Genomic DNA, 12,575 nt, shown 5'->3' with positions numbered 1-12,575 from the left:
TACCGAGCCGAATTATGTGCCCCGAGAACAGGAATTCAGGCATGCACAAAAACAGCCAGCTTGTTCACCGTATCGTGGAGGCAGCTCGCAAGCCGAGCGATAAGGCGACCTTCACTAACCGCAACGACGTGAACATTACGGCTGGGCGCTGCATCTTAAAAGACGCGCGGCTCGAACAAAAAGCTCAAACACGGACCAATCTGCTACACGAAACGGTCCGAAATAGGTTGGATAGTAACATATAACGGTTACGACCTTACCCATGGCGAGACCGAAGCAGCACAGCACAAGTAAACAAACAGTCCAGCGATGGTTAATCCTGAGTGTTCCGCACGCTACACGTTGACTTCTGCGATCCATCTTCAGTCGCTGCAGCCACCTTGATCAGCACACATCTAAAACCACAGTCTGCACTCGGTCGTCGACACGGTGACGGGAATGGAAACAGCCGGACAGCCAAAATATCGCTCTCACGAGCGAGTCCTCACTTCGGCTTCAATCGTCGTCTCATTATAACTATCGAAAACCCATCTCTCCGCACAGATTACGTCGACTCACAATCGCCAGACAGTCCTCGACGCGACGCAAACCTTGTCAACTTCATGACATTTCACTTCGGACATCAGGACACTTCCTAAGTTTACTTAGGCTAACACTGTCGCACGCAGTAACAAAATACACAGTCCCAATATGGCGGACCTTTTTGCGCCTCCGGAACAAGTACCCGGATGAACAGCCTTCTTTTTTATTTTTTTTATCTAAACGACACATTCGTGTTTCGTTCCGTCCGTCCGTACGGAGCCGTTAAGTAATACGGTAAGCGCAGCTAGATGTTCATGTAAGTTCGTCCGTTAGCCAATGCAATTTAAAAAGTGGAAAATAATGAAAACCAAAATAACGACGTTTCCGGTGTGCGATGTTTATTTTAGTAGCACGCTCTGTGGGGGGTAACAGACAGACAAACCGGCGGCTAGCCCCCCTACCTTTTTCTTAATTTCTCCGACGTCAGCGCGCAGTGCTGCTCGTGACAGGTGCTATCGGACTGCGCTCATTTTTACGCGAGGTCGAACGCTGAAGTAACAGACATGCGAAATAAACACTGCCACTACCTTCCTAAGGCTACCAAATATTCCCAGATAACGATCGTCATAGTCGCCTGACAGCGACTGCTCCAGAACGTGGCGCAGTATCATACTGCTATCAAATTTCTTATACCACCAACATCCCGTAACTTCGCCTGTTGTACTCGTTAGGAGCTAACGCCTTTGTTTTTTTCGCCACATCCCACTTCTTTCTCACACGCCCTCCTCCACCCCTTTCTCTCAACTCGCTCGCGCCTCCATTAGTTTACGCTGTTCCCACGGCCGCTCGCACCCGAAATGTCATAGTGAATAACAAAAAAACTACTGTGATAAAACTAAATATTAGGACATGGGTGACACTTCAGCAATGAAGTGGGTTTACTTTATTAGCTAATTTTTCTTTTTGTTGTCCGAAACTTAATAACAGGGGGTGCCGGCGCTCGTTTTACTCTGCGCGAAGGGGCGATTCTCAGAATCCTGAGTTAAAAACAAATTTGTAAAGAAAGGCTTTGGCAGCCTCCCATTGGAGGATTCTGACATCACTTTTTCAGCTGCTGCTATTGGTCGCTGAGCATGATGTCAGGTCTAAGAATACGCGGGCGCACATATAAGCGAAAAGCATGCGCGCCTCGCGTCATTTTGCCGCTCGCAGCAGTGCATCGCGCGTCAGCCAGCGGTCCGTCGTGCCGCAACAAGTGCGCCAAAGTAAGCCGGCTTTTTATCGCGTTTTAGTAAGGTTGCTGATTGTTTTTGTTAGCTGGTGCACTGTTGCGCAATTGAACACAATTAATAGTTCGGCTTGCGGTTTTTCCCAGGTGACGGTCACTCGCGCTTGGCGCACGACTGATCGGCGTTAATCTCCCGGCTCTCAACGGATTCGAAAGGGGTGCAGTCGACAATAACTGGTGAGTGCTAAATGTGTTTGAAATGTACTACACTTCGACTTTAGCGCTGCCCCGTTATTTGTAGAACTGTTTAACAGTTACTTCACTTTTCTTGGCTTACACGTATGCTGACAGAAACTTTCTTCTCCGATGTTCACTGATGTTCAGTAGCTGTGTGTGAGGTTTCAGAATACAAAATTTTGGCATTCTACTTACACAGTTAACCTTCATCATTGTTTTCCAGGTACACCAGATCCTATCATGCTGAGTACGTGGTCCGTGACGGGGATGGCTAAGAACCACCATTGCGTCAGTGTAGTCTACAGGGATACCACGCAGGCAGACTACGACGGCTCGGGCGAAACCTACAACCACGCATCGCCTAGGCATGCAAGCACGAGCAGCAGTCATCTTGACACAGGTGAGTTCGATCTACTCAGCACTACTACGTGAAACTATACCGAAGCTTACCGCCAGGATTGGTCACGGGGCACATGAGCTGAAGCATTTATGAACTCCAGGATTTAAATGCTTTACCTGTTTGCAATCTTGTGTCGAGTGTTTACAGCATGGGCAAAAATTTAAATTTCCAGTCCCCTGAGGCGTCCACCGCAGTCGATGCGTATATAGTTCGTGTTTCGGCAACGGCTTTTGCGAATTCTATCAGTCTCTTGACTGCAAACAGATGGCTGCCAGCATAGGGTGTGTAGCGCGCACTACTGACTAATTCACTTGCATAGCCCGTTTGGTGCCCCGCTTTGCTGCGTTCCATGTGGCGTATTGTAAATGTTACTGTGCAGAAGTTATCACTTGGCAAAAAAAGGAGCCTGCCCACTGCCTTAACACTGCATGCATAAAGCAGCAGAGTAACTCACGAGTGTCCATCTTTGTCTTTTTTGTGGTGCAGGTGATTCCTCATTTTTCTTCGATGACCTAACAAAGCCACATGTGGGCAGCAGCGACCTCAAGGAGTCTGCTTTGCAGGCCTATATGCCACTGGATGACGTATTTCTTTTCGATCTTCCTTCTCACTTGGAATCCCTGCCGACAGACCTGCCCTCCCCGACCCGGCTGTACGATGGTCTCCATCAGGACAAAGTGCTCATGACTCTCGACAAGCCCGCTCGTGAGACAGGCCTCTCCCAAGAGTATCCCGCGGCCACAATGGAAATGTGGGAAAGCAATGAGACCTTCCAGGACCTCTCGGGACTAATTAAAGAGGTAAGGACAGGTCACTTCTGTCTGTTGCTTATATGCTGCAAGCTTTAGCATAATGTTGCAGACTCAAGGTTTCTCCTTCACATTGTCACCTCCAGCAATACCTGAAAGACTCGGCATTGTGGACAAAACTCACCAGTAACCCCTTTTGTGCTCTTGCAGGGAAAGTCAGCAAGTGCCCCTCCACCTGCATCAAGCCAGTCCTGCTACATCATGCAATCACAGCCAAGCCACCGTGTTCCAGCCAGCAGTGCCTCCATCACCACCACTGCCACAAGCAGCAACTCCAGTTCTACAAGCCACACAACATGGCAGCTGCACCCACCACCACCTCCCTTGGCTGTGGCTTCAACTAGTGCCACTAGTACTACGGCTCCTGCTGTTACCGTCAAACGGCCACTCAGCCCCATAGGCGAGGCAGGGCCATCACATGCTGGTGCCAGCAGCTCACCCAAGTTGCAGAAGCTTGAGGAACCAGAGCACCGATATTCAGATATGAGGGTCAAGAACAACATGGCATCTCGGCGTTCACGGATGACTCGCAAGGACAAGGAGAAGGAAATGGAGAAGCGGGCATCTGAGCTTGAGCAGGAGAATGAACTGCTGAGGATCAAGGTCAAGAGCCTTGAGGAACTGACAGAGAAGCTCAAGAAGCACCTCATAAGCACCATAGTCAAGAAATGAGTGCTGGACACTCGCTAGTTCACTTCTCCTCGTTAATGCCCTGCACACTGTGGATTTGTCCACAATGTCTGGACGAGTTGGCTGTGTTCTTTGCATCCTTTCATTAGCAATAGATGGTTCCATCTATCTGTTGCAACTAAAATTGTGCCTTCCAGTCCTTCATTTGCATCATTGAATCCTCTCGAATGGTAGTGATATGGAGGACTGCTATAGTGTCGGACTAGGATATGCTTTAGCCAGGGGCATGCACTAGATGTGTATTGCATTTTCAAAGAAATTTCCCGAGTGCTCAATTTCATCTCTACTGTTTCACTCTGGCTACATTTTGTCCCTGCTTTCATAAGCAGCTCTGCAAGTCCTTTCGTGCAAAACTTCATTATTCTTTGGTGCCAAAAGAAGAAATTGGTGGCTTTATGCATTGGTCCTGTTTTCGGCAAGAGCACGAACAACTGACTGTTAAAGCAATGCCATAGCACCAAAGCAGCGTTGGTGTCTTCCAGGGCCAAGCTGCCTGTCATGTCCACTCCCACTGGACGCCTTATTACTGCCCCTCCAGTATTTAAGACTCTGAAGTGCAGCTCCATACATTCTTTGTGTCTGTCAAGTGAGCATGTTTTGTACATATCATCATTGCCAAAGTTTGTGTATGTGTGTGTGTGTACAGTGTACAGACTGCTGGGCAGCTGTATGCGACCTGGTGCCTTCAAGTTTATGCCAATGGAGTGCAATTTTATGAATGTGCAATGTGTTCTGATGCACATTTTACCTGTACATAATTGTACAATAAAAGTGCTATTGAGGTGGTACGATGCTCTTTGATCAAGGCCCCCGTCACTGAAGCAGGGAACCAGGTGTGGAGGTTATAAAAAGTTAAGTTGCAAATATGTACAATGGGCGTAAGTTTCTTTTTAGATGGCCTCGGACTTAAAACCATAGTACTTGAGTGATGTTAGGGGCTCAAAATAACCTCCCGCTAGGCCGCCGTGCGAATGTGACCGGTTAGGAGGCCTTTGCCAAACTGGCATTCAACACGCTGTCCATCGCGTAATCGAATTTCTTAGAGTGCTAGCACATAAATACGTGAATGAGCATGTGTGGCTGCCCTACGTCGTCGAAATTTACAATCTAATTGTGACAGGGCTCAACGGTAATTATACTGAGAGTCCGGTGTTCTGGACTTACGCGGGCGTTGTAGAGTATATAAAAGTAATCAGTATCCGCAAGAACAATGTGCCCGGTTTGAATAATTGCAAATGAGGCTCCTCGGACGTACGTGTCTTCCGTTAGGCTTTCGTGGTACGAGGCGTCGGTGCTTGCCTCGGGGTATTGTTTGTGCGTCTATAAATAGCGCTAATTCCACAGAACATGCGTGTTCCTGGTACTTACACGAGACAATGCTCGCGGGCTCCCTCGTGTCTCGACCGCGGCAAAACCATCTGGCAGATGTTGAATGTACTCTTCCCGCGTTCAAACGCACTAGCAAAAAAAAAAGGGGGGGTACGCCGCAAGCGGCCTCGATAAAAACTACACACGTGCCGTGCCCTTATTGCTTTTGCACATAGGACAGGAAACTGGTTCAAGGTTGAGTACCACGCCACTGTGGCAGTTGCTCGCCCACGCAAGCGAAATCCGTATGCTCAGGCTACAGTACGAGCTTCAGCTGCCAGATATCGTAAATATATCGACTCAGTTTCTTCACCTCGCATACACGCCCCCAACACAGCTTGCACCTTAGCTGCGCAGTTTCCCCAGGTCGGAGAGTCCTATCACCGGGGGCGGGAATATGTAGCTCTCACCACTTGCACCGGCACGTATTTAAACAGGGAGATGCGTGCACTCCCAAGCGCCCCCCTAATAAATACAAAAAAACTACGTTGGACCCTTTCTGAACAAAAATCCAGGCGACGTGCCTGGCCTAAATCTTGGATTACGTGAAGGTGAAAGCACCTGTCGAGGTGCTGTGTGCTTATGAGAAAAAAAAGTCATTCGACAAGAACCTCCGTGATTACGGAATCAAAAGAGACCGCACCTTTCCTTTTCTAAAACATATCGTAACCTATAGTTACAGAGCAGCCATTTCCAATGCGTTTGCTTTCTTTAATTCCTTTTTAAAACTAAATCAGTTGTACGCGAAAATGTCCAGCACGATGTTGATGGAATTCGAGCGGACACAGAAGCATACGTCAATTCGATGTCTGCGCCCTTGGTTCATGCCCTGTCATACCGAGCTCCGTTCGCGGAGTTGCGTGCTTGGCGGTGCCTCGCGCTGCCGTCAGGGAAAAACCCGCGGTCGCGTCAACAGCGCAGACAGAAGCGCCGCTTTCCTGTGGCGCGCGTCTAGAGCAGATATCTCTACAGCACCGATCGGATAGGGTTTCCGCGAGACAGTTGTTCCGGCTTAGCTCTGACGAATCAGGAGCTTGTTTGTGAACTTTCGGATTCAGGACATCGCGGTGCATCCGTGGTACGGACGGTCGAAATTTCTGGATACAAATCGAATACGAACTGGGATACGAGAAAGTTAGAGAAGGCGATGACAGTCTGCGGTTACGTGCAACGTCAAAAGTACAGTTCGCACTTCCTCTTCGCCGATAGTCGATCGAACCGTACTGAATGTTTTAAGAAAACGTTACAATATCCACCACATTGTCGCACATGTATACACACAAGTGAGACATACGCATGAAATCCATCCGCCATCACTTTTTGTGTTGATGCACGCAACTTCCCTGTAATAAACGCGCTAACGTTGCGATGACATCACATGTCCAGGTTACTCTATGCATTCGTGTATCGTATTCAAATGGTCGACCTGAAGCTACATGCTAAATTTTGAGGTTTACCTGTTTACGCGTATCGGTCAGTCATCTTAAGAATGTTCCTTGCTGCGAAGCTTCGCTTCAAGGTCTGAAGGTGAGAGGTTAGTTCGCAGAAGCGCACCTTAGATCATTACCTCTGTCGCCGAATAAACGAAGAGAAAGTGTCCATCATTACAGAGACATGAACAAAAATAGCCGGTCAGGCGAGTCAACCCGACAGCGATGGGAAGGCGGCACACGTGCCGACATTGTGGGAGAACTGGTTATTGCGGAAAAGAAATATGGACGAGCAAACGCACCGCTGCTCTCCTAGTGTGCACAGGAGGCCGAGGGTTATGTGCACCTTGCGTATGCATCAGCTTATAAGAGCCAGGATGACGTCATTTTATTTGTCAGTCGCTTCAATTCGCATTCTCCGGCCGCGGAATAGTTCGGGTACTACCGCGTGGTCGAAGCAGTTGCGGAGCCTGCAGTCTTTCGCATGCTCGGTTCAAAGTTTCTCATTCCAAACGTGCATGCACCTGATCGCGCACAAAATAATGTTTTTGCATATAATAGTTTCAAATTTTTGCTTCAGGTTTTTTTTTTCTTGCATGTTGGGCGCATTTTATCAGTCGCGGACGACGAAGTACGTAATTAGGTTTGCTAGAGTTTCTAAAAATTTCACGCCAGCAGAATCGTAGACTCCTGTGAGTTTGTCAAGAAAAAGAGGACTCAGTCGTTGTCACTGTAAGAAAACTTGCAGCCGGATTCACTCAGGTGTTACCGTTTGCGGGTGTCGGGTGAAAATGTGTCGTCACTTTCAGAAAGAGTGCACTTGGAGTCAACTCTGATTTATCTCGCATATATTTCCAATGCACTTACGGACCATCCACGGTAACTATAGCTACGACGATAAATATAAAAAGGACCGCAGTTCCTGGATCATATTTAATTTTTCTATGTGCTTGCGGAAAAAAAGACGTTTACAAGAAAACTAAAAAGCAGCCTTTTAATCTAACTTTACTTATATGTTACAAACTCTATAGAACATTCTTGCGAAATTGCTAGGGACACCGAGGACAGGTCATTCAATTATTGTTCTCAGTAAAAAAAAAAAAAAAATTGGAGAGGACACTTAAGTTCCGCCTTAAGTGTATGACGCGATAGCGTAGTGGTTTAGGCTTTCCATTCTGAGCAGTTTGACACCTTTGAACGCATTTCTCATTTTTATCGATTGTTTTAATTACTTAATTGATCAATACCACTTCTCAAATCTTCCTAATTACCATCATCGAGCATTGGCTTTTTCATTCTGAGCATTTTGACACCTTTGAACTCCCATTTTTCTAATTTCTTTCATTCCCTTAATTAATAAATTAACCAATTAAATGCAATGATTTCATTAACTCGTCATCGCCTATCACACACCAATCAGTCATCAATCATTGGAACCACAAATTACTATGATGCGATTTTTCTTTTTACGCAGCCCCCCGATTATTTCCTACACGCGGTGCCGACTACACCGACGGCTTTTCGACCGAACGCTGTCGCGCAAAAGTGATTCTCTGGCTCTTTCGGGGTACACGTTGACGTCTGTCGGGCCGCAAAATAACAGCAAAAGAAAACAGGATTTAAAAATCTTCCCGCCAGTCGATTCACGTCATGATGTGAAGAGGACGAGTTGCCACCGTTCTGAAGTGAATGGCGGTGCAGAATATAAGCTCCTGGACCCGCGCAAGAAATCGGTGTCGACGTATGCATTTTAAATGCGAAATCGGCCTCAGGGCAAAGACTGAATTTCGTTTTTTTTTTCTTTTCTAGCTCAAAAAAGCTCAGTTTTCGGTGAGTGTTCTCTTTGCAATTATAACGCGTTACCCTATCAATACATATATCAGTTAGTGTACCTATTATTAACGTAGTTACGAAAAAGAGATTGCACCTCTTGTGTACGCGCTTCGTATTAATGCTGCATGTCCATGCTTCGCATTAATATGCTGAAATCAAGTGTTATCATTTTCTTAACACACGCACACAGCTATCCGCCAATCTACTGCCGTTAATTATATCGCTATCGCAGCTTTCAAACTGTCTCTCTAGGTGTCGTAAGCGATCGACACCTAAAATTCTGAGAACACATTTCAGCTCTAACAAAAAAGCAGCCTATTGGATAAGAATACTAATTAAAGTCCGGCCTTACCTGAAATTACGCGCACTAATTTTGCTACGCCTTCATTCACAGCCACATCAGGTACTGCATCACATCGTGGGATAACTTATATTATACATTTATCACCTTTGCAACAAATTCGAAATCAAGCTTTTAGAATTATCAATTTCAGACCCCTTCCTGAATGTTTATTCTTTATGTTTATTAATGAAATATAGGAAATGTGCGGTGCATCACCATTACTCGGTATATATAAATATAATATATTGTCAGTTTGTAAGATAATTAAATTTTTTAGGTATTTTAGTATATAAAGTTCAACAAAGTGAAGTTCTGGGTCGGTTGGTCTGACACGTTACATTCAGCGCTTGTGTCCGTCTTTCTTCTGTCGTCTATGCGTTTTTTTTTCGCGCTGCATAGTTCCTGTTCTGTGATGAACCAAGAGGCCCAAATCACCACCCTTCATCTGACACGTTGAATAGGATAAGGAACCGCAACTTGAGACAGAACTTACGTAGCATCCGCTTCTCTGGTGCAACCGTCTACTTCATTCCCCTATGTCCTGTCTCAAGTTGCGGTTCCTTTTCTTATTAAACTTAGTAGATAAATTTCGCAGCAAGAAGTTGCTATTCTGCGTACTCGCCGATAACCAGCTTCTTCCAACTCGAACGCAAATGCTTTCATCTGAACTACTTGTTCCAGGGCCTAACTACGACAAACATTTTTTAGGGCTACATCAATGTAGAATACTTTTCGAACTGTGTTAAAAAATCTAGCTCATACGCCTGTTAAAAAAAGAGTGCGTTCTTTATAATTTCTAGGTGTTTTAGTCCGAGTATATTTCTCTATTTGCCATGAAATATAATTTGTGCAAACTTCATTTTTTTTACTTGTTATGCCGTGAGTGCTGATTTTCACTCTTTTGTTTGTACTGACAAGACATCCCTACTACAATTTGAGTTTGGGACCTCTTTCTGAATTGTCAGTATATATTGTAATACGTTTTATGCAATAAAAACTTTCCAGCGAGAACTAGGTGTCTCACTTTAGTCTCACGGTGTTTTGGGGATCTAAAGTGCCATAATGCCAGTCGCTAAAAGTAGCGCGCACAAGTCTTCACCTGATCTTTTTTTTTTAAGCACAAAAATTTTGGTAAATTAAATGACTTGTCGCAACTCTCGCGATGTAATAAAGTATGACAAGTCGAGATGAACAAGGAGACTGAAACACAACATGGGAGACCCGATACCCTGACGAGAAAAATAACAGGATATGTTCTTTTCCCATTTAGAGCATTGCTGTGAACTCATGAACCGCACTTTAGCAGAAAAATTAATAAAACGTTCCGTAAAAACCTGCACTCTCGTTTTCAGACGCGTTCAGTTTAATTCCCTAAGCATGAACTATAAAGAATAGGCACGTGGACGGCATGAAATAGGTTCGGGCCAGAAGTGAATTAATAATAATAATTAACAATAATTGGTTTTTTGGGGGAAAGGAAATGGCGCAGTATCTGTCTCATATATCGTTGGACACCTGAACCGCGCCGTAAGGGAAGGGATAAAGGAGGGAGTGATAGAAGAAAGGAAGAAGAGGTGCCGTAGTGGAGGGCTCCGGAATAATTTCGACCACCTGGGGATCTTTAACGTGCACTGACATCGCACAGCACACGGGCGCCTTAGCGTTTTGCCTCCATAAAAACGCAGCCGCCGCGGTCGGGTTCGAACCCGGGAACTCCGGATCAGTAGTCGAGCGCCCTAACCACTGAGCCACCGCGGCGGGGGAGAAGTGAGTTCGATGATCTCACTTTGAGGAGACTGGGTTGCGCAGCGAGTGGAACCAAAGTGTGTCATGTGACATTGCACTAATGACACTACAATGGCAAATGACACTCGTCGAAAGTCACGCTAAATTTTTCTATGCGACAGGAGTGTAAATTTTGCTAGCCCTCTCTCGCAGCTGACCAGCGCATCAAGTGTGGGAGCGGCCTGCGGTGTCCTTTCGCTTACAAATCGTTTACAGGCATTCTGCCAAGAGTTTTTTTTTTTACTCCTCCCTTTCTTTCTTACCATTTTTTCTTATCCTTTTTGCCTCATCACTTGCTGAAATATCCGACGTGGCGGTGTTCCGTCCAGTATACTCGGGTACATCGACGTTACTGACCCTATACTCTCTTATCACTAACCGCCGCGTGGAGGACAGCGACGACCAGAAGAACAATGGAAGCGAGACACGTCACTCGCATTTTTTTTTTGCCTTTTCACTTCGGCCCCCGTACTTGCGCACAAACACATATGCGGCCCTTAGTAGCACATTTGTATGTGCTTAATCTAGTGTACAATTGTCTTGTTAGAATACTTCGTAACCTTTCGCGCGATTGAACTCATATCGCACTCCCAGCGTTTTATAAACTGTGGCTCATTTTGGCCCAGTAATATTGCGAACGCACAGGTGGGCCGGCTCTACACAGCTAGCTAGGGCAGACTCGCACTGTGGTAAAACGCACTGACTTTGACAAAGCGAGAGACGAAAAAGTAGGCGACGAACAGGACGTAGTGCTTCCGTTACGTTAAAAATAATAATAGTAATAACAACACTTCTTTTAAGCACAACCGGCGGGCTATGTGACATTCGTCGCTCTTTTGGCCAGCTCTATTGCTTTTTCGCCTTTTTTTGAGTGCTTACAACGTGCTCAGGCACACCAGAGAAGTTTTTTTTTTATATCGCATTTAATATCAGGGAACATTTCGGCCATGTTTATTTGAGCATCATGAAGTGAACAGCGCCAACTGAGGTGCACATAGTAAGACGAGGAATCCGACAAACGCAGCACTGACTAACAACTGACCGATATCCACGACATCATGTATAAACACACAGATGACGCCAAAGAGCTTTTGCGTTTTGCATCACCAGTCTATATATGATGTCGCAAAAATAAAGCTTTCATCATTGATTAGTCAGCGCTGTGTTCGTCGGTTTCCCCGTCTTACTGTGTGTGCCTCAGCTGAGCATGTTTACCTTTATTTATTTTTTCTTGCCCATACTACTCTTGGTGTGTGTCTCAGTTCGCGCTGTTCACTTCACGACGCTTCATAACCAACTAGCTCGTCAAAACGCCTTGACTCAATGGACAGGAGCGGCACTGGCCTCACGCACTCGGTCAACGCCTTGAGCCCGTTGACAGAGTCGTTCTAAGAGCTATGAACAGTTGCTACGGTGTAAGGAAGAAGCAGCGGGAACACTTTAGCACGGCGGCAATTTGTTTTGCCTTTTGTCGGCACACCTTGTGTCGCCGAAGACGACCTTAGAGTACAGCGGCGGATTTTAAAAAAAAGGGGGGGGGGGGGGGGGGCTCCCCCACCCAAGCAAGAAACTTGATGTAGGAAAACTATGCTCAAACCCAATGTTTAGACCAAAAAAAAAAAAGCGCGAAGAAATACATGGTTCAAATGGTACTGCCCTCTCCAAGAACGACCCATAATTCCACCCCTGTTAGAAGAAAGAGGGAAAGGTTTGGGAAGGATTTACAGCATGGACTTTCACTATAGTTGGCTACTGTTCATTGATGGGTAAGCGATAGACACGTGTTTGCTAAATAGCGCAGAGGGCCTAGGCTTCTTACGCTAGCGCTTCGGCGCTGCGTGCATACGTGCATGCGTGCAGGGCTGCGCCCCTTGTTATCCAATATACAAGTTCCGCGAGCAGATGCGCTCATAAACCCCATGACCGGCGC

At 46.1% G+C, this 12,575-nt stretch overlaps 2 protein-coding genes across 4 annotated transcripts in view; one reads left to right on the top strand and one right to left on the bottom strand.

Moving 5' to 3' along the window:
- The window catches only part of put (activin A receptor type 2 punt), a 57,855-nt gene extending 56,604 nt beyond the window's left edge, over positions 1–1,251 (bottom strand). Inside the window, exon 1 of the mRNA XM_077627291.1 lies at positions 261–1,251. Within this exon, the coding sequence (XP_077483417.1) occupies positions 261–360 (100 nt within the window). The 5' untranslated portion in view covers positions 361–1,251. The remainder of the gene's footprint in view (positions 1–260) is intronic.
- A 408-nt stretch (positions 1,252–1,659) lies between these two features.
- On the top strand, positions 1,660–4,674 carry LOC144093697 (uncharacterized). 3 transcript variants are annotated; one of them, XM_077627293.1, is made up of 5 exons: positions 1,660–1,787; positions 1,898–1,987; positions 2,211–2,387; positions 2,874–3,187; positions 3,347–4,674. In XM_077627293.1, the coding sequence occupies exons 3-5, from the start codon at positions 2,228–2,230 to the stop codon at positions 3,866–3,868; spliced, it is 996 nt and encodes a 331-aa protein (XP_077483419.1). In that variant the 5' UTR covers positions 1,660–1,787; positions 1,898–1,987; positions 2,211–2,227; the 3' UTR covers positions 3,869–4,674. The 3 variants fall into 3 exon arrangements, with proteins under 3 accessions (XP_077483419.1, XP_077483421.1, XP_077483420.1); XM_077627295.1 differs by having other exon boundaries at positions 3,018–3,187; positions 3,347–4,145; XM_077627294.1 differs by lacking the exon at positions 1,660–1,787 and having other exon boundaries at positions 1,849–1,987.
- The last annotated feature ends 7,901 nt before the right edge of the window (positions 4,675–12,575 follow it).

This window comes from Amblyomma americanum, chromosome 6 (genome assembly GCF_052857255.1).
Source record: "Amblyomma americanum isolate KBUSLIRL-KWMA chromosome 6, ASM5285725v1, whole genome shotgun sequence".
Classification (NCBI taxonomy): Eukaryota; Metazoa; Arthropoda; class Arachnida; order Ixodida; family Ixodidae; genus Amblyomma; species Amblyomma americanum.
The sequence above is the reverse complement of the archived record's forward strand: the minus strand, read 5'-3'. Positions and strand labels throughout refer to the sequence as shown.